This window comes from Mauremys mutica, chromosome 6, assembly GCF_020497125.1.
Source record: "Mauremys mutica isolate MM-2020 ecotype Southern chromosome 6, ASM2049712v1, whole genome shotgun sequence".
NCBI classification, from domain to species: Eukaryota; Metazoa; Chordata; order Testudines; family Geoemydidae; genus Mauremys; species Mauremys mutica.
The window spans coordinates 125,638,704-125,663,464 of record NC_059077.1 but is presented as its reverse complement, the minus strand read 5'-3'; the positions used below and the strand labels follow the sequence as shown (position 1 = coordinate 125,663,464).

At 47.3% G+C, this 24,761-nt stretch overlaps 1 protein-coding gene across 2 annotated transcripts in view; it reads left to right on the top strand.

Annotated features, from left to right (window-relative positions):
- Window positions 1-24,761, top strand: part of LOC123372882 (neuronal acetylcholine receptor subunit alpha-7-like) — a 131,839-nt gene that overhangs the window by 53,389 nt on the left and 53,689 nt on the right. Inside the window, exons 1-2 of one of the 2 annotated variants that reach the window (XM_045021460.1) lie at window positions 18,503-18,628; window positions 23,012-23,056. In XM_045021460.1, the coding sequence (XP_044877395.1) occupies window positions 23,054-23,056 (3 nt within the window). In that variant the 5' untranslated portion in view covers window positions 18,503-18,628; window positions 23,012-23,053. Of the gene's footprint in view, window positions 1-18,502; window positions 18,629-23,011; window positions 23,057-24,761 lie in introns of those variants that run through there. The other variant, XM_045021458.1, reaches the window with a different exon arrangement.

Below are 24,761 nucleotides of genomic sequence, written 5' to 3'. Positions count from 1 at the left end.
CCAAACACTTTGTATTCTAAGTTGAACAAAACAAGTATCTGCATTTCAATCCAACACTTCCGCTTGATTTCAAATCAGACCATCTCATGAAAATATTAAACACAACAATTCTGGCCACGAGACAAACACCACAAGACAGAACATAGAATACACAACATAATTTTGACTGTGCCAGTAAATCATGGTACGTTGATTGCTGTGCAGCTGGCATTAGTTTTCTTTGATTATCTGAAAGACACAAACAGAGGTCCACCCCTTCTGGGCAGTTAAATACTTAAAATATACAAATACTCTTGTTGATTCTAGGCAAAACAGAGGAATTTCCCCATATTTTCTCGTATGTGTTTCTTAGACAGCCCTGGTTCAGCGGCCTCTACCCTATCAGTTAGTTAATTTGCATTAACACAGATGCTTTCTGGCTTGCTTTTTTTTCTTTTAACTCCTGCTTTTAAACACTGAAAGAAAACATCACCACTTATAGTGCCTTTAGAGCCTAATAAAATTTTCATTACATAGCACTGTATACATTCTTCAACTGATTTAACAAAATTGTTCATAGCCAAACGATTGCAATCTAATAATTTCTCTGCCTGAATTTATCTACAAACAGTTCAAAGACTTTTCTTTAGCATTTTTACAAAGTTCAACTGCTGTTCCCTCCAGCAACTACAGAGTCAACTTTTCACTTTCCTTAAAAATCACTTGCTTGTCTCCCAACAGTCACTTTTATCAACTCAAATCACCATTCCAAATATCCTCCTGAGTATTTGAAATCCTCATGCTTATATTCACTTACTCCTTCCTTCCACTACACCCTCAAAATTTTCCAATCTGTCTTCCAATCTCTTTGTCTGTTGCCTGCCCGCCTGGGCCCGATCCTTTTTTTCTCACTGAATCGTCCCTTCCATTGGCACCAATTTGCTCCACTACCAGTTTAGCTAGGATGGTGAGCTTCTCAACTAGCCCCACCCTACTGGTCTTTTCCCCAAAACATTTCTACTCACAAGACTACCCGAGTCCTCCCTTGTAAGGCTTGCCACCTGGGCAAAAATACATGGCCATTGGGTAAAGGCCATTTACTTAACACATAATCCAAACCACTATAGGGGGGTCTACCCAGAGACCCACCCACTTGTCTGCTAACAGTTAAACAGGAAAGAAAATTACACAGAAAGCAGAGAAAATTACAGTCTAAGCCAGATTTTTCTACTTCTATTACATTGTCCGTTACAGGGGGCGGGACAGAAAGATCTCAATACAACCTCAGAGCTTCATCGCACACATGGCTTCCACTCTGAGGAATTACGAACGAGAAGTTCAGTTCCGCCCACACACCCAACGCCCAAATGAACAGAGCAGAAAAACAACAATAACCGGTTAAACAGAACCGAACCAAAACCAGATAGTGTTTCCTTATTCTATTAGGACTCACCTTTAATCATACAATCCTTATCATATAACACCAACAATACCAAACAAAACAAACATAAAATAACAAGGGTAAAACAGATAGATGGTGTAAATTCTGCAGAGCTCCCCCATTATTAGTTGCTCACCAAACTGTGACAAATTCCTGTTACCAATGTATCCCTCATGTCAGGTGATCAGACTGACACTGCAGGAGGTTGGGGGAAAAAAAACCCACACCATATAACCAAATTTTAAAGCTTCATTAAAAATAATAAAACAACAATGGAGAGTGTTGGGAATGCTCCCACCTCACACAGGAAAAATATGAATGCCCCAAGCCTTAAGCCACTTTAATACTCACACATGTCTCACTGGAAAGTTAAGCTTTGCAAATGTAATGTCAATTCTGTAACTTGTATTGCCTTTGGTTTGCCTCTGTCTCTATTTTCCACAAGCAGCTGGGGCTGAAAGCAGTTTTTCTTTGCACTTAGCATAGTCCGCACTGATTCTTGACCTTGAACACAAAACAACTTCTCCTTTATCTCTGGGCTAAGCTGAATTTCAAATTAACCCGTTCCTAGACAAATTGCTCACACTGTGTCAGAGGCTTTTCTTTGGTGATTAAAGGCTCCTCTGAGATATATGATCTTATCTAGATTGAAGGTACCTTCTAATGGGCATTGTTTAGATGGATTTTCACGCGTGTGAAGATTCCAATTCTCTAAATACCTGCAGGTTTTAGGACCATAATCTACGTACATGTAATATGCTGGGGTACCCTTAGGGGGTAAGGTGGAATGTTTAGACTGTCCCTTACCCATTTTCCACTTACACACACAGAGAGGGTGCCCTGTCCGCGCTAGCGGCTCAGAAACTAAGGATCTTTCCCTACAGGGCACTCACACAGGAGAGACTCACAAGGAAGACTACGACTCTCCTACACCTCCCTTCAGCAAAGAGCGTCGGCTAGTCTCTGGGAGACGGCGCCGCTTACTCTAATTGCATCCAGTGAGATGATCAGATTGTCAGTAGCCCACACGGAAGGGAAAGGGGAGGGAAGATGGGTTCATACACTCCTAGACCCAGGTAGCTTCCTCGCCGGACTATGCCAGGCTGAGTCAGCCCACCGTGGGTCGGATCTCCTAAAGATCCACTAGTTACCGGGATTGCGTTAGAGCAGTCCTGATCATGAGCTTCCGCTTCACAGGGTACTCTGGGCGACTTCCGATAACGATCACTCACACTGGTGTACACACACACACACACACACACCAAGGCCTCTTTTTTTCCTTTTTTAACCTTTTTATCTCTTTTAAAATTTTTTTTTTTTTAACCACGATGCATCTTTACCTGGTCCGGACCAATACCATGAGGCGGTATGACAACCCCTCTTGAGGCGGTAAAAACCCCTCAGCACCAGTGCATTCTAATGCATTTACCTATGCATTACCTTATGCATTTATCTATGCATTTACCTTGGCCAACTCAGCAGTTCCCAGTACTGCTATAAACTAACCTTGTTGGGGCCTTTCCCCAATACCACTTTGCATCTGATCTTGCTGCACAGTCAATAAGTTCAGATGGCGTGAGCCCAACAGAGACAGACGTCCTCACGGAAAGTCCTCCTCCGATACCCCAATAGAGATTTCAAATGGTCTCATACCTCTCATGTGGCGCCATGGGGTTCGAAGGGGAATGATCCATAGTAGCCGTCTGTGGGTCCGTGGGCGTTGCCATCCCGGACGAGCCCCCAAATTGTCGGAGAAAAACTCAGTTCTCGCTTTTTGTTTGGGTGCAGCAAAATCAAATACTTTATTATTTCTCCAGTAATTACAATGGAGGGAGAGAGTGCCATAGGACACAGGGTCGCCCCAGTCCCGGACAGGTCTCTCAACTGGTAAACAAATACAGCAAGCCTTTATACCTTTGTTACAGACAATTTCTAGCAATAATACAGATGGTAAAAAGCAACAAATACATTTTGTTTATACATAAGCCTTTCTGCTATCTTATTTGTCTCACTCCTAAGAAAAAGCAAGACTGCATATTCGGTTATCTGAATTGCAAGGTCGTAATAACTTTTCACACAGTTCACTCTGTCTCACATTATCTTGCTTCTACAAATCTCATGTCATTAGGGTCACAGCTAGCCTAACTCATGCTAAGTAACTGACATTCATTAAGATCCCTTCAAATCCTTGTTAATTATTTCCTGGCTTCCACAACGACTACCCCCCTGTCAAATGTCAAGTGCCTGCTCCCAAGCATGGATGTGTTAAACCTTCGCAAAGAAAAAAAGTCACCAGAATTTTTTTTAAAAACATGGGTGACCCTATTTCCTAGCCTTGTTTTCAGTAATGGCTCATCTGTTTGGGCTGAAATTTTCCAAGAAAACACCTGGAATGGAAAGTTTCAGCCCAAACTGTTAAAGTTTGGCAAAGTTAGAAGCAACTGAAAACTGGGTTTTATGATTAAACATGTTGAGCAACCTTAACAGGCAGTGCTTCCAGCCCTGTGTATAATCAATCTATCGTCATATAGACCCCTCTGTCTATTGAGACACTGTAGTATCTGAATGCTTAAAAAAAATGGGATCATGCTCTCCTTTTCTCCTTTCCCAGCCACCCAGAAACAGGCTTCAGAGCTCTTTCATGACTGTGAGAATGAGGGTACTATTATGGGAAAGCCATGGCAGAGACGTGGGCTCTGTGTTCATCTTGGAACGCAGCCAGGTGAGCTGTTGTTCTGGCAGCAGGGATCCGTGTTCTTGGCCAGCTCCCATGACGGTATTGTCTCTGGCACACACCGGCCTCCTCCTTGTTGGTGGGCAGTACCATTGTTCCAGTGGAACAAAGCAATCACAGCTCCTAGTTTGTGGCACTCAGCCAAGTATTCCCAGGGATGCCAGGAGGAGTTCAGGATGCCCCAAGAAAGTAGGATCAAGCCCATGCTAGTAGAATAGATTAAAAAAAAAATCCAGCATTGGTACCAGTTCAGGTAGACCCAGGCAAAGAACTATTACATGAAAAGGGCTCAGAAGTATTGAATGGGGAGCCCAGAAAGAGACTTTGCAAGAACATTATATCCACTGCCTGTTTGGAATCTAGGCTATTCTACATAACACACGCTTAATTCCATTGACCACAGCCCTTAAAACATGCTTATCTTTAAGCACGTGTGTAAGTGCTTTGCTAAATTGATGCCGTAATGCCCAAAACCAGGAAAAAGGAATGGAGACATCCCTTGCAACTGGGCATGTGAGATGAATCTTTGCTACATATTGAATGTAGCTGTGAATTTTTTATTTATATTTGGCTAGCATTTGCCAGAGGTTTAGCAGAATGCTGAGAAGAACGGATAAATAATGCATAGCTAGGAACAATGATTCATGTTTAGTCCTGTTTATTGCAGCATCTGCTAACTATATGTAAAATATACAACAGGCTATTTCAAGATGACACACTCAGGCTAGAGGATATATAAATCAGCCAAACACCATGTATAAAATGCAATGGGATTTTAGTCATGGACTTGGTGATGCTGGAGGCTGACATAACAGCTTCTTCTAGAAGCTAAGGCTGCAGGTTTAATACATCTGTATGGAACTCAATTGACCAATCAGTTGGAGAATAGCATCATCTGAGAGGCCATGTGCTTCGATTTAACCAGAGTGCCTCGGAAGGAGTTAGGACCCCCTAAAAACCTCCATGAACAGAGAAGTGGAATTGCTGGCTGGACATATTCTCATGGATGCCACCCAACAGGGGGACTTGCCTTCCCCTGGGGCAGATCAACTGAGCAAATCCATCACTGGAGTTTTCAGGTCACCAGTGTGGGGCTGAAGGCTGACATTTTCAGAAGTAAGTGGGGATTTTGGGTGCCCAATGTGAGATTCCTGATTTTCAGAAAATGCTGAGCACCTGCCCTCAGAAAGTCAGCTCTTTCAGAGGTCTCAAATTGGTCACCCAAAAATGGAGGCACCTACCATCACTATTTAAACTCCTGGCCTTTTTATGGCATTGGACGACGAATCTATTTGTTCCATGGCTTTTTACAGCAGGGCAGTTGCCAATAAGGAAGTGTAGCTATCATGCATGTAAGACTAGTCTCCTGGGTTAGTGCTGGACAGGGTGCCCAGATAGTATGAAAAATAGGGACAGGGGGTAATAGGTGCCTAAATAAGAGAAGGCCCCAAATATCAGGACCGTCCCTATAAAATTGGGACATCTGGCCATTCTAGTGCTGGACCTCCTCATTTACACCAGGGTGAGAATCAGGCCCATTAGATTCAGTGGCCTGGTCTATTCCCTTTTATTAGTGTAAATGGTGCTCTTGCCCTCAGATCCAATTTTCATACATCTCTTGTTTCCGTGGTCTGTAGCGCTCAGTAATAACTCTCTTTTTAATCCCACTCCCTAGCTCTGGGGGATAGATTGGTCTGACAGCGACCTGCTGGCATGGATGTGCTACATTTTTGCAATGAGAGAAAGTGGCTCTGAGCAGACCATTCTCTGCCCTTGGTAACTGCAGCTGAACATGGCACTCGCCAGGCACAAGGGTGTATGTACGCACCCTCCATGCAGCAGTGGGGCTGTAGCTTCATTGCTCCCCAGGAACAGCTCTGTCCATATGGACCTTAGAGAGCAAGAGGCTCCAAAGTGGTCGAGGAGGAGGCAGGGCCATGGACCCCGTCCTCACTAGCCACTGGCCGGGAGAGCAGTCTGCCAGGGCATAGCTGCAGGCATACTACCTCTGCATGGCGGGGCTTTCCGAGGAATTGTGGGGGGGCTGTGCTTTTGAGGCACAACTGAGCCCCAAATGAGTAACAAGTGGCAGCGGAAATGAAGATAAATTATCCTCCAGTTAAATCCCAACCCATGAACTGTTTCCAATAGAAAGAGCCCACCACAGGTTAAATGCCCAGGATGAGAGTGTGCAGCGTTAAGGTTGTACAATCAAGCACTTCAATGTCATATCTGGAATTTCCAAAAGTTAGTTTCCAGGGCAACATCCACTCAGCCTTTTTAACAACTCCCTTTCAAACTGAGAACCTCAGAGCTAGACGGGACCTCCAGGGTCACCTTGTCTCACCCCCTGCCAAGAGGCAGGATTTGGGTCTAAACAGTATTCCTGTTTTTAATGAAAACCCTACAGCATCCAGGCTGTCCAGCAGAGCTAACTGAATGTTGCCGGGGTAACCCTGCCTCTTAGAGCTTCTTCTTTCTTGAAACATTAAATGAGGGGAAAGCCAGCATTTGCACTATGCTAAATTCCTAGTAGTGTTTATGAGGCCAGTGAGAGACTGTTGTAATCAGCACCTAGGAAGATGGGAGTCTTAAAAATGGAGTACCTGAAGAAACACAAACAGCAGGGAGGAAAAGCCAAGTGGCCTATTTCAGAAGTTAAAGTGGACTGTTCTCATTTCATCTATGCTGCAATAGTTCCTTATGGGACTGTCCGGTAAGTAACAAACATGATGCTCTGTTATTAGGTCATCTGTGGGGATTGAACTGGGGACCTCTAGGTTAAAAGACTTGAGCAGCACCTCATTGAGCCAATGAATTAACAGTAGTAGTGTGTCAAAAGTTACAAACTCAAACCTCTATACATAATCCAGCCACGAGATGGAGACAAAAATACACATGACCGGCATGTTACAGTTAGAATAGCCAGAGCAGAGTGTGTTCTGGCTACGCTTCTTCCAAACTGCCCAGTGATACACCTGCTCTGTTAGCCCTACATCACCAAGCAACTGCCATTATACTAAGGCTATTTCCTGGTAGAGGAGATACATTGACTTTGCAGACCCTGTTATGGACTCATAGAATATCAGAGTTGGAAGAGAGATCAGGAGGTCATCTAGTGCAACCCCCTGCTTAAAGCAGGACCAACCCCAACTAAATCATCCCAGCCAGGGCTTTGTCAAGCCTGACCTTAAAAACCTCTAAGGATGGAGATTCTACCACCTCCTTAAGTAATCCATTCCAGTGCTTCACCACCCTCCTAGTGAAATAGTGTTTCCTAATATCCAACCTAGACCTCCCCCACTGCAACCTGAGACCATTACTCCTTGTTCTGCCATCTGCCACCACTGAGAACAGTCTAGATCCATCCTCTTTGGAACCCCCTTCAGGTAGTTGAAGGCTGCTATCAAATCCCCCCTCACTCTTCTCTTCTGTAGCCTGAATAAGCCCAGTTCCCTCAGCCTCTCCTCATAAGACATGTGCCTCAGCCGCCTGATCATTTTTGTTGCCCTCTGCTGGGCTCTCTCCAATTTGTCCACATCCTTTCTGTAGTGGGGGCCCAAAACTGGACACCATACTCCAGATGTGGCCTCACCAGTGCTGAATAATCACTTCCCTTGATCTGCTGGCAGTGCTCCTACTAATGCAGCCATTAGTCTTCTTGGCAAGAAAGCCACACTGCTGACTCATATCCAGCTTCTCATCCACTGTAATCCCCAGGTCCTTTTCTGCAGAACTGCCACTTAGCCAATTGGTCCCCAGCCTATAGCAGTGCATGGGATTCTTCCACCCTAAGTTCAGAACTCTGCACCTGTCCTTGTTGAACCTCAGATTTCTTTTGGCCCAATCCTCCAATTTGTCTAGGTCACTCTGGACCCTATCCCTATCCTCCAGCATATCAACCTCTCCCTCCAGTTTCGTGTCATCTGCAAACTTGCTGAACGTGCAATCCATCCCATCAGCTAGATCATTAATGAAGACCTGGAAAAAAAAGGGCCCCAAGACTGACCTCTGGGGCACTCTGCTTGATACTGGCTGCCAGCTAGACATTGAGCTGTTGATCACTACCTGTTGAGCCCAACAACCTAGCCAACTTTCTAGCCACCTTATAGTCCATTCATCCAATCCATACTTTTTAAAACTCGCTGGCAAGAATACTATAGGAGACCATATCAAAAGCTTTGCTTAAGTCAATGTATATCACACCACCACTTTCCCCATATCCACAGAGCCAGTTATCTCATCAAAAAGGCAATCAAGTTGGTCAGGTATGACTTGCCCTTGGTGAATCCATGTTGACTGTTCCTGATCACCTTCCTCTCCAAGTACTTCAAAATGGATTCCTTGAGGGCCTGCTCCATGATTTTTCCGGGATGTAGTTCCTCAGATTCTCCTTCTTTCCTTTTTTAAAGATGGGCACTATATTTGCGTTTTTCCATTTGTCCAGGACCTCCTCTGATCACCACGACTTTCCAAAGATAATGGACAATGGCTCTGAAATCACACCAGCCAACTGCCTCAGTATCCTCAGATGCATTAGATCCGGACCTATGGACTTGTGCATGTCCAGCTTTTCTAAATAGTCCTTAACCCATTCTTTCACCACTGAGGGCTTCTCACCTCTTCCTCATACTGTGCTGCCCAATGCAACAGCCTGGGAGCTGACCTTGCCTGTGAAGACTGAGGCATAAAAAGCATTGAGTACTTCAGCTTTTTCCACATCATCTATCACTAGCTTGCCTCCCCCATTCAGTCAGGGTCCCACACTTTCCCTGACCACCTTCTTGTTGCTAACATACCTGTGGAAACCTTTCTTGTTACCCATCACATCCCTTGCTAGCTGCAACTCCAGTTGTGCTTCAGACTTCCTGATTACACACCTGCATGCTCGAGCATTATTTTTATATTCCTCCCTAGTCCTCTGACCAAGATTCCACTTCTTGTAAGCTCACCAAAGATGTCTCTGTTAAGCCAAGCTAGTCGCCTGCCATATTTGCTATTCTTTCTGCACATCGAGATGGTTTGTTCCTGTGCCCTCAATAAGGCTTCTTTAAAGTGCAGCCAGCTCTCCTGGACTCCTTTTACCCTCATGTTATTCTCCCAGGGGATCCTGCCCATCAGTTCTCTGAGGGAGTCAAAGTCTGCTTTTCTGAAGTCCAGGGTCTGTATTCTGCTGCTGTCCACCCTGCCCAGACCTGGAGTACAAACGACCAGAATCTGGTCCTTTCACTTTACTAAACCCCTGGTGGCATCAAGGAAACCATGCTTCGTAAACTGTTATGTGCTTTTATTCCTCTAAGAAAGTGTCTTAGCTTGATGTCAGTTTCGAAACTCTAGACACTACCCAGGTGAAAGGAAGAACAGTTAGAAGAGCAATGTGTGTATGGAATCAGCCACAGTAAGCTGCAATGCAAGATATTCAATCAGTCTGTGTGAAAAGTGTGTTTTTGCAAGCTATATAGCTAGCATGTCTCATTTATAGCTCAGTTGTTTGAGCATTGGCCTGCTAAACCCAGGGTGGTGAGTTCAATCCTTGAGAGCCATTTAGAGATCTGGGGGTAGGTCCTGCTTTGAGCAGCGGGCTGGACTAGATGACCTCCTGAGGTCTCTTCGCACCTTGATATTCTATAATTTTGCAAGCCGTGTACATGGAATGCAAAACTGCACATACCTTCCTACATTGCAGACCAGCCCATAAGGCAGTGTTTCCCAAGCTTGGGACACCGCTTATTTAGGGAAAGCCCCTGGCGGGCCAGGCATCCGCAGGTTTGGACAATCATGGCTCCCACTAGCTGCGGTTCACTGCTCCAGGCCAATGGGAGCTGCTGGAAGCGGCATGGGCTGAGGGACGTACTGGCCAGGGGCTCTCTCTAAACAAGCGGCATCCCAAGTTTGGGAAACACTGCCATAGGGGATTCCACTCCCAGCAAACAAGCTATTGCATCAGAGGGGTCAGGTAGAAGGAGTCTGAAATGAACAGAGGTCAGTGTTTGGGACTGGAGGCTGAAATGGTTTAAGAGCTGCATATTTAAGACATTTCAAAGTTTGGTCTGATGCGAGTGTGGACACTGCACAAACCACATGAAAACACTGGTTGGTGACCAAAAAAGCCAGTAAACATACCGATCTCACCCTGCAAAGACACTAACAAGTCAATGGACCAGACCCTCAGCTGGGGTCAATTGGCATAGCACCAGGGAAGACGATGGGGCTTCGATGATTTATGCCAGCTGAGGATCTGGCACATCATGCCTACCAGAGGCAGTGCCAGGAGATGGACTATTTTTTGCTAGAGCTCCACATTCCCAGGAACTCAGATGGTGACTTCTGGTAGGGAATGGTCTGATCGATTCCCCCGGCTCATCCCCATGCTCCCCCTTGTGGCTGGGCACCCTAATGCCAGGGTTACCATACCACATCCCCTTTCAGGCCCCTAAGGGCTCCACGACAGACTCCCTTGCCTCAGTAATATCCCTCCCAGAGGCCAGTTTATTACAAAACCATAATGACAATAATCCATAATAAATTCCCCAAAATATAGTTCATTTATCACCCCAGGGCATACAACCCTTAGCATCCCCATGACACCTAATCCATTGGCATAGCAGGAACTCCCAATGCTGGGAGTTCACACTGACCAAGGGAGCCTCTGTCACCTCCCCACTCCTCCTCCAGCTTTCCAGCATGGAAGTATCAGTGGGTAGAGCCCTATCACTGTTGCTTGGCCTACAGTCCTTACTTCTGGCTTGGAAGTCAGAAGGTGACCTCCTCTGCTCTTCTGCTGCCTTCAGTGCCCTCTGGCCCTGGCTCTGTGGCTTGGGGCAGCCAGCAAACCCCTCTGCTGCTCTTCAGCATTCCTCCAGAACCCTCCTACAGCTTTCTTCAGGGGATCTCCTCCCTCTCTGAGTCTTCCTTGTCCTTTACAGCTCCAGGTGCTGCTACCCTCTTGACTCACCACCAGGAGCACTGGTTCTAGCACAGGGGAGCTGGACCTGCTTCATTTAAAGGGGCCAGCCACCCTGTGACAGACTGATTGGGTTTACCTCTGCAGAACCCCTTGTGGTCCATCAGGGCATAACTCACCTAGCCCAGGTCTCCAGTGCTAGGTTCACCATCTCCTGCAAGGTCCATGTAGCAGTGTGGTACTCACCTCTCATGAGCAGCCTCTTCTGGTCACATGTGTCTGCAGTCTTTAAATAGTCCTGGCCCTGATATCAGGCCATACCTCCAGGGCTTCCTCCCTAGGGGCAACAATTTCACCATCTCTTGGCTCTTCTGGCCCCAGCTGGGCCACTAAGTAGTTCAGATCCCCTTCCAGGAGTTTATCACTGTCCAATTGTAGGACACTTTGCTAGTGGGCTATGGTGGGGGGGGTACCCAGGTCCCAGCCCAGGTCCCTACCCCAGGTCCCAGCCCAGGAACCCTAATAATAGCAGCCACATGCTACCACGTCCCTTTAATGAAACTGCCTTCAATTCCCTGGGCCACTTCTCCATGCCCCAGCCTTCACTGATGCTTCACCCTTACCTTAGGGCTCTTCTACATTCAGTCCCAGCAGACAGCCAGGAGCTTGTTTTCACTCACCTAGTCCCTGTCAGCACTGAGCTGTGCATGGTGGTGGTGGTGCTGCTGCTATTCCCTTTGCCCAGCCAGGAACATCATCTGCACTCCTCTAGCTCCAGTAAAGCACTACCTCTGGTTTGCCCTGCAGCTCCTTTTTATGTGGCCTTCCTGGACCGTGATTGGCTGCCTCCACTGCAGCCACTCTAGGCTGCTTGGAGGACTCCTCTACTGCTCCTTTCCTGGGACAGGTGTGGAAGGACCCTGAGGCCTCCAGCAGAAGGCCTCTGGGCCTAGTCCACCCCATCACAGTCTGCCATAGCAGCAGTTTAGCCCTCCAGCCAAGGTACACTTCAGTCCTACCTCTTCCAGGGTGTTAAAGGCCAAAAGAAATCAGGAGGAAAAAACCTCAGCACCATGGTTGTCCCATGAACTCTCGTCAGGACCCCACCCGTCTATTCAAGGCTTGTCTTCACACAGTCAGTACTTTGGCTGGTCTCCCAGGGGCTGATCATCCCTTCCTCCAGGACCATGTCTACACAGCCCACGGCAGCAAGCTTCCTAGCCTAGGCTGACAGACTTGGGGCTAGCAAGGCTCGTGCTAGCACTCTAAAAATTGCTGCAGAGAGAGAGCTTTGAAGTTGTGTCTGGGGCTCTGAGCTCCAGCCCAAACCACACCTTCAAAGTGCTGTCTGCACCGCTATTTTTAGAGCGCTAGCACGAGCCCTGTTGGCACAAGTCTGTTGACCCAGGCCAGGAGGCTGTGTAGATGCACCCAAGAGGCTCGGCCAGCAAGCTACCTCAGGAGAGCTCTGCTCTCCTTCCTGGTCAGCCCTGAACTGGGCCAGGTCTCCTCCTGTTAACTCCCATCTCCATGCCTGGCTTCTGTTCCAGGTGTAGCTGGGCAGGGCGAACTTGGTCCACAAGCTCTCATTAACTCTCTCCTTGCCAGCGTGGGGTTTGTCTGCCCCATTACAGGACTTACTGTAATCCATATGGCTAGTCAGCATGCAGCACTGTTTCAGGTAATACCAAAATGCAAATGGGTGAAGATCACAATGGAAACAGATCCTGAGGAATGAAAAAACAGTGCAAGCGTAAAGGTGGGACTTTCAAAAAGCACTTACTAGTTCTCCCATTGACAGCAGTAGGCTCAGAGCTAAACCAATATTAATTAATTATTTCTACAACCATGGCACCTAGGAGCCAGCGTGCTAGGTGATGTCCAAACACAGAACACAAGGCCAGACCCTGCCTCAGGAGCTTCTAATCTAAGTATAAAACGAGAGACAATAGATACAGACTGATCGATCAGGGAGTATAAGAAGGCAATGCTGGTCACTGAACACTTTTGAAAATCCTACTCAGATTTTTAAATCTCTGACACAATAAATATGGAAATTTTCATGACTAAAATCCAGTACGCAGAACTGATGATCTTGGCTGATCTTAATTTCCTAACTGGAAGCTTCAGACTCTGCCTGATTGTCTCACAGAGGAAACTAATACAATACACCTCATACACATGTAAGAACATGTGTATGGCAGAAATCCGATAAAAATAACAGATAGCCCTTTGCTAGCCTCTGATGATCACCTTTCAAATCTGGGCCTTCCCCCACTATTCAACATCTTATAATGAGAGAGTGCATCAGCTTTCAAGAGTACAGCACAGTGGGACAGGGAATGTTAATTATGACAGTCAGTTACCTATTCCAAGTGTCTGTATGATAAAGATGATGAGTTAACATATGGTGTAACAGTGACCAACAGCATTTTTGACATATTATAACCTAGATAATTCTAGCGCTAAAGGAGTCGGATATTATCTGGATGGTATTCTTGCTATGGTAGAAACCACAGAAGTGCACTGGTATAACACAGATTGCAAAGTGTTGGGCTGACAGTAAAGGAAACTAAACATTCATATTTTCAAACTCATGGGCCAGACTCTTAGCTGGAGTAAATCAACATAGCTCTGTTGACTTCATAGAATCATAGCAGATTAGGATTGGAAGAGACCTCAGGAGGTCATCTAGTCCAACCCCCTGCTCAAAGCAGGACCAACCCCAACAAAATCATCCCAGCCAAGGCTTTGTCAAGCCTGGCCTTAAAAACCTCTAAAGATGGAGATTCTAAGGATGGAGATGGACTTCAATAAGACTATGCTGATTTACACAAATGGAGGGTCCGGCCCAGGGTGTTTAGGACACAGAACTGATGTTGCAGGAATTCACTTGAAAAAGGACCCAAGCCATAACCCTGCATCTGAACTTTGGGTATGTTCCGAACTGGATCCAGAGCTGAACATTGCAACTTGGGCCTGTTCAGCCAGGTAAGCAAACGCAGGAGTACAGAGAACTAGCATCAATACCCTCATTCATGGATCCACAGGATCGATACTATGTCCCAGCTTTTAAACAGTCTCTTGGAGGACCCCTTTCAGTGTCCCAGACCCCCAAGAGGTCTCACTCTTCCTATGGAGTAGGCCTTGTATCCTTACCGCCTCCATGACTGAGCCTCTGGGCTTCAGCCCTCGTGTTTCACACCGTGAGTTCTGCTCAGCATGGCCAACTGAAGTAGACTCCTGGTCAGAGACTTGTACGCTCTTCAGGGACTAATGCATTGCAGCCAGCATTCCTAGTGACACCAGGACGCATTTTCCAAACACATGGAGTAGGATTGATGAAGGGTGAACACAGTCCCTCTGGCCAACCCAGAGCCATCCACCAGCCAAGCTGTTAGCAGATTCCAGCTCAGTCTCTGTCTCTCTCTGAGCCCTGCAGCAGTCCCAGGAGAGAGCATCTAGCCTCTTCCAGACACCCACTCTTTACCTGCTGCTGGTCCCCTCCCAGTCCATTATCTCCAGGCAGGGCCATGCTGAGTTTACCACCTCACCTGTTGGTCTGAGTCAGTTTCAACCAGTTCCTTGAGAGCCCCATTCATTGTGGCCCAGACAGCAATATCAAGACACCTATCACCGAAGAGCAGACCACACATTTTTTCTCACTGGGTAGCAATGCAAAGTTCAGAGGGAAACCGAGGCACAAACAGGATTCATAAAAATATGACAGAAAATTCCCACTTCATTGCACCCGATAATGGTACCCTGTAATCGTACCAAGCTGGGTTTTCCTGGCATTAGTAAACTATGATGGTGAACTGATTTCTTGTTTGCCTGAGCTGGTAAAGAAAACCCCTACCTGACTCAAAACTTACCACTTGGTAACAACTGGTCACAGGAATTACAAAAAATAGCAGATGATCATTGGCATCGGCACATTCCTGCTTCAGTTGGGATCTTGGCAGGCAGGAGCTGTGAGGACTGCTCTACTGGAATGCGAGATGTGAGCTCACGTAGTTTGCCAAAAAGCAATGTGCAACTCATTGCAGATTCACCCCACTCCCTGACAAATACAGAATGAGGAAGAGGTCTGACACACAGATAAAGGAGATCATATGAGTACTGAGGTAGGAGAAAAGAAACCCTGATAACTGACCATTAATCCTTTCTTATGATCCAGGGACCCAACACTAGGGACGCTTCTATAGCAGAAAGCAAATCTTTTCCTAAGCAGCTCAGTACCAATTTCATATTAAGCCTCTTTGGAACAGAGGAGTGCAGATGCTCTTTCATGATTGCCTGTAGGCGTTCAGGCATCCTGGGATGGTTCAAGATGCTAAAGCTCCAGTTTTCAGAGGTGCTGAGAGCTGATATCTCCTGCTGCAGCCAATGGGCACCGCAAATTACTCAGCAGCTCTGAAAGGTCAGGCTTTGCATGTTCTCACTTCTAGATCAAACTCTACTTCTTAAAGGTAACAAGCTATACGGAGATAAAGGAACTTGGCCGTGTGTCTGAAAAGACCACCACCTTTCCCACCCACATTGTGAGCCCCCAAATCCCAACCACCAACAGGCTGTATTCCCATTTGACCGGAGGTTGTCTCCTCAGGAGGCAGTAGGAAGTCCTACCTCCCTCTGGTTTCTTCAGTTAGCCTTAATTCCTCTCCACACCCATTTTTTTTGGATTGCTGGCCATGCCCCCAAACCGTCCCCTGCTGGCATCGCTTTAAGGGCAGATGGTCTCCCCCATTATCTTGCTACAAAAAGAATGGGAAGATTACTTTGTGAGTGAGAAGCTGAATCAGTCTTGTAAAACCTTCCTGTAGCAATGCGACAGCTTCCCTGCTGGAAAAGGGAGAGGCCTTCATCTCCAGACAATTCAGAGGTTTGGCCTTTTCCCCAGCCTGCTGTCTCAGGGCCCTTCTCCGGAAGGAACTTGGCAAGAGAGCTAGATATATACTAGGGTGTATCGAAAACTGTATTAAAATGAGCACCTCTCTCTTTAATTTGTAAGGGGTTTCCTGGTCCTGCTTGCAAACTTGAGGCTCTGTAGGGAAGCGTGTGACCTGGGTCAAGCAGCAGTCAGTCTGCAGCCACCCTATCCCAAGTTGGGGGGAGTTGTGCCTCTCCCTTTTAGCAGCCTGTTTTCTCTCTTTCTGGTTTTCAGTTTCTTGGGAATTATCATTCTGAATCCTAAGAAATAAAGTTGTGTTACTTTGCAACCTTCCAGCAAGAGTATTCATGTTGTTATAGGGTGACCAGCCAGCAAGTGTGAAAAATCGGGACGGGGCTGGGGAGTAACAGGAGCCTATATAAGAAAAAGACCCCAAAATCAGGACTGTCCCTATAAAATCGGGACATCTGGTCACCCTATGTTGTTATCTAATGTCTCTGTATGTGTGCTGTGAACATACATTTAAGCATGGGCCTGGTTTTCAACAAACGCAGGTGTACAGCTGCAGTCCTAACTTGCAGCTGAAATTATTCCATTTACAGTTGCAAACTGGGCAGTTTGGACAAATCAGAAAAAGTTTCAAAGACTTTGGAAAATCACATCCTGCCAGTCCGGGAAACCCTCACATCCCCATTTGACAACTGGAAGGGGATACTGTGTTGCTTCCCGGCATTATTCCCAGCAGTGAATGGTTATAAATCTCACAAACAGCACTTTCTCTGTCTTGCCCTCCACAAAGCAGAACTCGCTCTGTGAGCTGAAACAGGCCCGGAGGCAATAGACTGTGGATTGCCACCAGGGGGGCCTACAGGGAAATGTTTTTCCAAGGCTGCCAGAGACCCAAGTAGCCGGGTGTTGGTCAAAAGTCTTGCTAATCGCTTTTACCAAAAAGCAAGAGAGAAAGAACACTCAGTTCACGGGACTCCCCTACCAGAGACCTAGAGTCCAGGACGAAACCTGAGTTGTTTAAAGCCTAATTTCAGAGGTCATTGTGATGGGGACTTCAGCCCCAGAGGGCCATGACTGAAAGAAAAGCTTACAGCCCTAAGGAGGAGGATGCTAAAGACCCTGGACTTGAGAGGAGAGTTTACAGGCTTGGGATGGCACCTGTCTACAGTCACTAAGTTCCAGACTTGTAGGCCTGCCATGGAAAGTCTGTGCTGATGCGTCCCCTATAGCTTCCTTTCATAGGACTGCTATGATTGTTCCATTAAATACTAATGTAAGTCCTGAGTCTTTTTCTTTGCACTGCTGAAGCCCCCGGTGTAAATCAATCACTTGAGAGACTCACCAGTGGGAAAAACCATTTCCTGCCAAAAACGTTCATGAGGGGCAATGCCCCAGCCTGCGCTGCCTAAGAGCTTGTCTCCATGGGGAAGTTATTGCACAGCAAGCTAGGGTGTGAATTTACAGCACACGAGCTCCCTGGGCAGAGACTCCTCCTGCACACAGAAAGTGCCTTGTCTTGCACTAGGTGCTCGTGAATCTCTCCAGGATTCTCTGCTCTTGCAGCCCTCAAGAGGCTCACAGGAAGGGACAGATGCCACCGGATCTCCTCCCCCAAAGCTCCCTGCCCTCACCCTGCCCCAAGGGCTTGCTGATGCCAACAAACTCGGTGTGGAGGGAGGTGGTGAAGTTTCCCTCCTGTACACCTCAGGAAGGGGGAACATGCCCAAGCCCCTGGCCCAAAGCCCCAAACTGTAAAAGGTTTGTTCTGAATGACGTGACTCACCAAACGGGACAAAACTTCACCTAATGCAAAATGCTGACTTCTTACAAAAGGTCTTATCTCCTGCCTGTGGCAGGGCTGGGGTAAACCCCCCTTTAAAGCCCTGCCAAGGTGCTGGCTGCAGTCTGCTTGCTGGCCAGGAGGCCAGGGTAGAGACACAGGTATTCAGCAGGGAGCCCAGCTGCAAGCCCTCCTCAGGGCTGGCTTAGAGGAACCTGCTGAGCTGGGTGCTGACAGCTGGGCTGAGGCACCGGAGGGCTATAAAAACCCTGAGCAAACCTCAGTGAGGAGACCAGGCTGGGAGGAGGCGGGGGGTGGTGGTGGTGTATCGCTGTCTCCTTACCAACGAGGGAAACCTACAAGGCAGGAGACCCTGGGGAGGGTCTGTGGGGTGCTAGTGGTTGGGAGAGCGGGGAACTGCACGAACGCTGTCAGTAAAGACACGGATGATCCAGCAAAAGAAGACATGGGAGACTCTTTATTATACCAGCCCAAACACAGGGTGCAGGCATAGAAGTGGGAGAGTCTGCACCGACCCTGTGACACTGCCCTCGGGAAGGGCTACTGAATCCACACGGGCCATTGTGGGATGTCACAACACAAAGGCTTTGTCAGTTGCCCCGTCACACCCATAAAGGGCTCCTCCCAGCCGCTTGAATTCCAGACGAAGGAAATAAAACTAGATGACAAGAATATTTTTCATCTCTCTCTCTCTCTGCTGTTTGGACTCTCGCAGGGCTGGAGCTGGTAAATGGGAGACGAGATCCCGAGGCCAGGCTGGGTTAGCCCTACAAGCCATTCAGTGCTGACAGATTGCTACAGCTCTGCCACCTTTTGGAACCACAGACTGTCACTCATTTGTGTCTGTCTGTTGCCTGCTTTAACCTGTAAATAACGTTCTCATTTATTTTTCCTAGTTAATAAATCCTCAGTTAGTTTATTATAGGATTGGTTGTAAGCGTTGACTTTGGTGTGAGATCTAAGGTACAAATTGACCTGGGGGAGGTGACTGAGCTCTTGGGACTGGCAGCAACCTGGATACTGTATTTTGTGATCTTTGGCATAAGTGACCATTTATCACTTAGTCCGGCTTGCCTGGATGGCCAGATAAACTGGAATGCCCAAGGGGGTTGTCTGTGACTCCCTGGTAAGACTGGTACAGTGATCCAGGAGGTCACATTTGTTACTGACTTGGTGCAATCTAATTACAGAACACATCACCCGTTTGGGGTGGTCTGCCCCGACATCGGCACTCATGGCCATGAGCCACTCCAGGCAGCACGACAGATGCGCATGGCTTAAGCTGCTCATATTTTTGCTGACTCTTCATGGGTAGCAAATTTGCATGTCTACTGTGACGGTGACTCTGCAGAGAGACTGCAGCTTGGGGTAGCGCAACTGGCCATTTCCCAGAGCTAATACTTGCATTGCAGGAATGCGACTCATTCTCTTTGTGAGCCACAAAACGTTGCAACGTGCCCATGCCACTTCCGGTTCACTTGTGCCTTCAGTGCCAGTGGGGTTTGGACATAGTGGATCTACGGGCAGGAAAAGACAGTGAATTCCTTTTCATGCGGGGGAGCAGGAGAGCTGGGGATGTGACAAGTAGCTTGGTTTTGAGGCCGCTGGCAGACACGTATTCTTTTTATCCTCAGCTCCTTTGGGGACTTGGATTCAGAGGCTCTCTTGTTATCTGCACACAGCTGCGTCATTGGCAGCGATGTTAGGCACAGTCATGGACGGGAAAGGACTGCTCCCATTTACTCTCAGTGGAAGACCCAGAGAAAGCGTTAGTAGCAAAAAAGACATTGGTGGCAGTGAAACAAGAACAGGCTGGGGTAGTGCACGCAGATGGCATTAGCGACGCAGGGGCTCAGACTGCAGTGCTGCCCATCACAGCAGACGGGTATTCACAAGCTTGGTGGGGGCCAGCTGCCCATTATAACCTCAGCTTCCAAAGCTGCTTCCAAGTTGGCCAAACATAAATCAACGGCCCAGGAATTTCTAATGTGCAGTCTGCCTGCCGGGGAGAACGGTTGGAGGTGGGATTGTTTGCCTGAAAATCTGTGGGCAGTTGGACAAGGTGTCTGTCACTTAGGCCTGGTCCACACTACAAGGCTAGGTCAATGCAAGGCAGCATACATTGACTTAATTATGTCAGTGCCTATGCTTGAATGGTGCTTCCGTCAGAGTGAGTCTCCCTGTAGGCCGACACAATAACTCCACCCCCACAAGAGGCGCAGGGCTTATGTTGGTGTCGTTAGGGGCGATGCAGCACCCACATAGACACTGCATTACTTGTGTTGCCTGTTGGTTGTCAGCCTCCAGCGGGGCTGACAGCTGGAGCCCTGCCCCCCATGCCCTGGTGCTGGTAACCTGAGCTGTCAGCAGGGTTCATGGCTGCCCCCATGCGCAGGGCTCACCCACTGCCCTGCTGACAGCTCGGGCTGTCAGCTCTGGGGTGTGGGGACCACCAGCTGTGAGCCCATGTCCGGCTGCCAACTTAGGCTGTCAGATCCCGGGCTGCTGGGCTCCTGCTGTCAGTGCCTCACAATGCCCCACACAGTTCAGTCAGTGAAAGCTCTCATAGTGCGGACGTGCACCACAGACAGAAGGAGCGTAGTGTGGATGTGAACCACCACTTTAGTTACTGCAGTGGCTGTAGGTCCATTTAATTTTGTAGTGTAGACAAGCCTTTACACCGTGACAGTTTGAATCAAACCAGAGGTTTGGGCTTTTGCAAAAGTTTCTGAACTTGTTGGGGAACAAATAGCTTGGACTAGAAACTCCACAGCTGACTAGTTCCTTTGGCCCCTGGGAGGGCTGAGGCTTTCAACTAGTTTGGGGAAAACCAGAGAGTTCATGGGGGTTGGTTCACTAAGTATTTGGAAGCCATGGGGACTTTGTATAAAAGACTGCAGGGTACAGACCGCACCTCCTTTTTATGCTTCCCGACTTGGATTCATGGGAGGAAGTTACAAGAGGAGAGATACCCACTGGGATCAGTTATCCTACAGAGAAAGTTGGAGGCAAGGGCACCATTGGTTTCAGATTTAATACTCCCAGTGCTTAAGCATATCTGTGGCCTACACAGGACCAGAAAGAGCCACCAGGGCTAACAATCTCTTCGGTTTGCTCCACAGACTCCCAGACCCAGTGGGCTTGTGGTTCCTCATCTTGATGGCCGCCCCTGGCTGAGACCACAGAGTAACCACGGCACCTGCAGAGTGTCTATAGCTCCTCACGAGCAGAGGGCAGCTGAAGCATCTGCCTAGCTGGGAGCTGCTGGGTGTTGAGAATTTTTAAAAATTGGACATTTCATTGAGGCACCTAAGTGGGAGCTGAATTCTTTTGAAAATCTGGCATCTTATCTCAGTCATTAATGTCTGCAAAAGAACTTAATCGACTTAGAGTGAAATCCTGGCCCCACCGAATTCAATGGAGCCAAATGTCACCCTTTGTCTTAATGAAGTTGCGTCTGGGAATTATTCATATATTTCCATTCAAAGCGTTAGCTATTATGGCCTGTTCATCCCTAGCTCTTACCAGCCTGATGGATTTTGTGCGGGGTCCCGGGGCTCTTTGATCATTGCAGTCCAAGTCCAATGTGCTATAGCTCACAAGATTTACCATGATATTCCACAGTAGCTTTGTTCAACGCCCCTTACTGAACCGCAGGCATCTCAGGCCCATTACTTTCTCCATCTCCATTGCATTGTAGTGAATCCGTCTGTTCTCTCAGCTAGCTTTGTGCTTATTGCTTCTCCTTTGCTAGCAAAGAACGAGAGCAAAGGGCACACAACAAAAACGATTCATTCCTAGTACAAAAGAAGGGGAGGTTTTAGGTCAGAATGATCATTTGCCCAGCCCATCGGCACAAGAGACTAGAAAGCATGCTGCCCACATGGCCAGTCCCTGTGCAGGCGGCAGGGGGAAAAGCAGGTACTGCAGGCTGCTGGTCTCCCTCCTGTGCTGGCTGGCTGAGAACGAGGAGAAATGGGAGGGGCCTTGGATCTGTCACACCCTCCCTCGATGCATGGCCAGCAGAGCTAGTGCAGAGTGGGGAGTCCCCTGTTTCTGCTATGGCCTAGAGCAAGGGGAGCACAGGGATGAGTCCCAATTTCTCCCAGTCCTTCCCTGCGCTGCTTTTGGCGCTACCCCTTGCATAGGGAGAGGCACTAAGTGACAACGGAGCCCTTAGCAGCCACTCCTCGATCTTGAAAACTCTGTGCAGTTCACAGCAGAGTTTGAAAAGATGCCGCATGCCTGCATAAGTGCCAGCAGAGGCTGTGAATGGCCACAGATATGCTTAAGCACTGGGAGTATTAAGTCTGAAACGAATGGTGCCCTTGTCTCCTACATGCAAATGGAGAAAAGTATGGGTGTGTCAGAGGGGGTATGGGCTTGTGTGTCCCGCCCATGCGAATGAGGTGCTTAGCTGTATGTTCCTCTCTGTGATATGAGCCCACAAATTGGTAGTTGTGCAGCCTGCTGGGTGAGCTTGAGCAATCCACTTGACCTCTCTGTGCCTTAGTCTCACCATCTGTAAAATGGGGTCATGGCACTTATCTCTTTTGCAAAGCACTTTGAGATCTGTAGCTGAAAAACACTAGGTATTGTTATTATGGATAGAGAATTGGATTCCAGGGTGATCTGTAGCCTGCTTAGAGTTGTATTTAGACACACAGAACTCCACATGTGTTCTCCATAGCGTCCTCTTGATAAACATCATTTTCACAGTTTGCTGATGTGCCCTAACTTCTGCTCAAGACCAGTATTTTCTATATAAATGTCAATGACATAACTTTAAGATGCGTCTTGGGAATCTATTCACGATTCGTCTGTAGCAACAATAATGCCAGCGTTAATCCTCTCCAGTTACTGCATGTCACAGAGTCTGTAGTTTATTTTACCACGGCCATCTAATTAAAATGAAAATCTCTGATAGCTTCTGTAGAGGATAAATGTCTTCAAATAAATAATGGCAATGGTAAATTATTTTCATTGGTGATGTTGATGAATTATAATGAGTGCTGAATTTTCATAGATTTGTTTTTAAGGCCAGAAGGAACTATTATAATCATTTAGTCTGATCTTCTGCATCACATGGGTCAGAGATTTCACCCAGTGACTCCAGCATCAAGTCCATAATTTGTGATTGCAATATTTGCATTCATTTATCCTGAGAGTTGGGTTTGGGTTTGATTCTGTGGGGAAAGAACCCACAATATTTTCTTGGGCTCATTAGGTTTTCTTCTCTCTTTTTGAAGGATGAGAAGAACCAGGTGCTGATAACGAACGCTTGGTTACAGATGGTGAGTAACTTTGCATCAGCACTGAACACAAATTGTTGTAAAAGGAAGTTACTGAATATGATCCTTTGGCAGAAGAACGGTCTGTCATCTTCTATACTGGGACACGAGCAAATTGAGCTCTTGGAAATATTGCTGAAGATGGAATGGAGCAGGATTTCCAAAGCAGCATTCAGGAGGGAAGTGCCCGACTCTGACCGGCTTTCAATGGGAGTTGGGCCCTCTGAAAATCCCAGTTATCACTTCCTTTCAGATCTGAAAATGAAGTGATTGGTCATATTAAGTCCTGCTGTAACTCTGAAGGTCTCAGTGGAGTTGGTCCAATGAGCCTTAAGGCACAGATGTTAATAAATGAAGCTCTAAACATGTTTAGGGCACTGAAATTGGAGGGCTGGTTTTCAAAGGCTTCAGTTTCCACTGAAGTCAATGACTGGGATTTCCAAAGGTGCCTCAAATCCTAATGAAGCTGCACATCTTGCTTTCTTAAACTCCTTTGAGAATCCCAGAGTGTGTCTAAATATGGACTTAAAGGCCTCACTGTAGGATCCAGGGGAAATTTCCAAGAGTGCCTAAGGAACTTAGAAGTATATGTCCCATTGCATATCAATGGGACAGACTCCTAAACCACTTAGGCACTTTTGGAAATCTCCTTCCCTCCCATTTTTTTTTAATTTCCCTTATTATCTGCCCTATATAACATGGCGCCCAGGTTGTGGTCTTCACAGATCGCATAGGATAAGTAAGTAAGTCTGCAATTAAATGCGTACAAGGAAAGCTCAGATAATAATGCACAGGGATGACAACAACTCCTGAATTAATGTTCCAGTGTAGGATTAAGCATTCCTGTATGGTAGGAGGTATCATTTATTCTTATGCAACATAAACCTGAGCTTCTGCTTTATTTGTGGTCATTGGAGTTGCCTCATCAAAGCTAAAAGATCACAGGAGAGATGAATAATTGAACTAACTCTAATATTACATTAGAAACTAAATATATTATCTGAATGGAGCAAATGATCCTTCTGCTTGTCCCCCCAACTACATTGTAGTTTATGGTCTGAGCAATTTTGGTTACAAAAAAAAGAATAACCTAAACTATTCCAACCTATACTTTTACACTGCTGCCATGTTATCATTTTCATCTCCTCTTGGGTGCTTATACTTTGGACAGGAGAACCTGTTGCGGCAGAGCTCTGATCTTGCTCCCATGGGTCCTGCGCTTCTAGGCGGTTTATGCTAGCCTCAGTGGACCCTACATGTAGCCCTTCTCTCTCTAGGGCCAGGGTTACAGTCTACTGAGCCCTTTTCATCTTAGGCCAGCAAGGAGGTTGGTGAGGGAACTCCCACAGTCTCTGTTTTCCCTGGGGGCTTATTTCAGAACAGTTTAGCCTCCTGTCCTGACAGGGGCCTGACTTCCCCTCCCAGGAGATGTTCCTGTAGTGGTGGGTTGGGGGGAACCCGGGCCCACCCTCTACTCCGGGTTCCGGCCCAGGGACCCTAATGGTAGCAGCTGTTGGCAGCCAGCCTTTCACTGCCAGAGTTGCTACATTTCCCTGGGCCACTTCCCCACAGCTCTCCTGCTTCTCCCTTCTTCACCCTTACCTTAGGGCTCCCTTAACGATGGTTTGAGGGTGTCTTCATTAACCAGCCCTTCAGCCGCACTTCCTCTCCTCTGGCTCCCTGACTCCCCTGCCTGACTGGAGTGAGC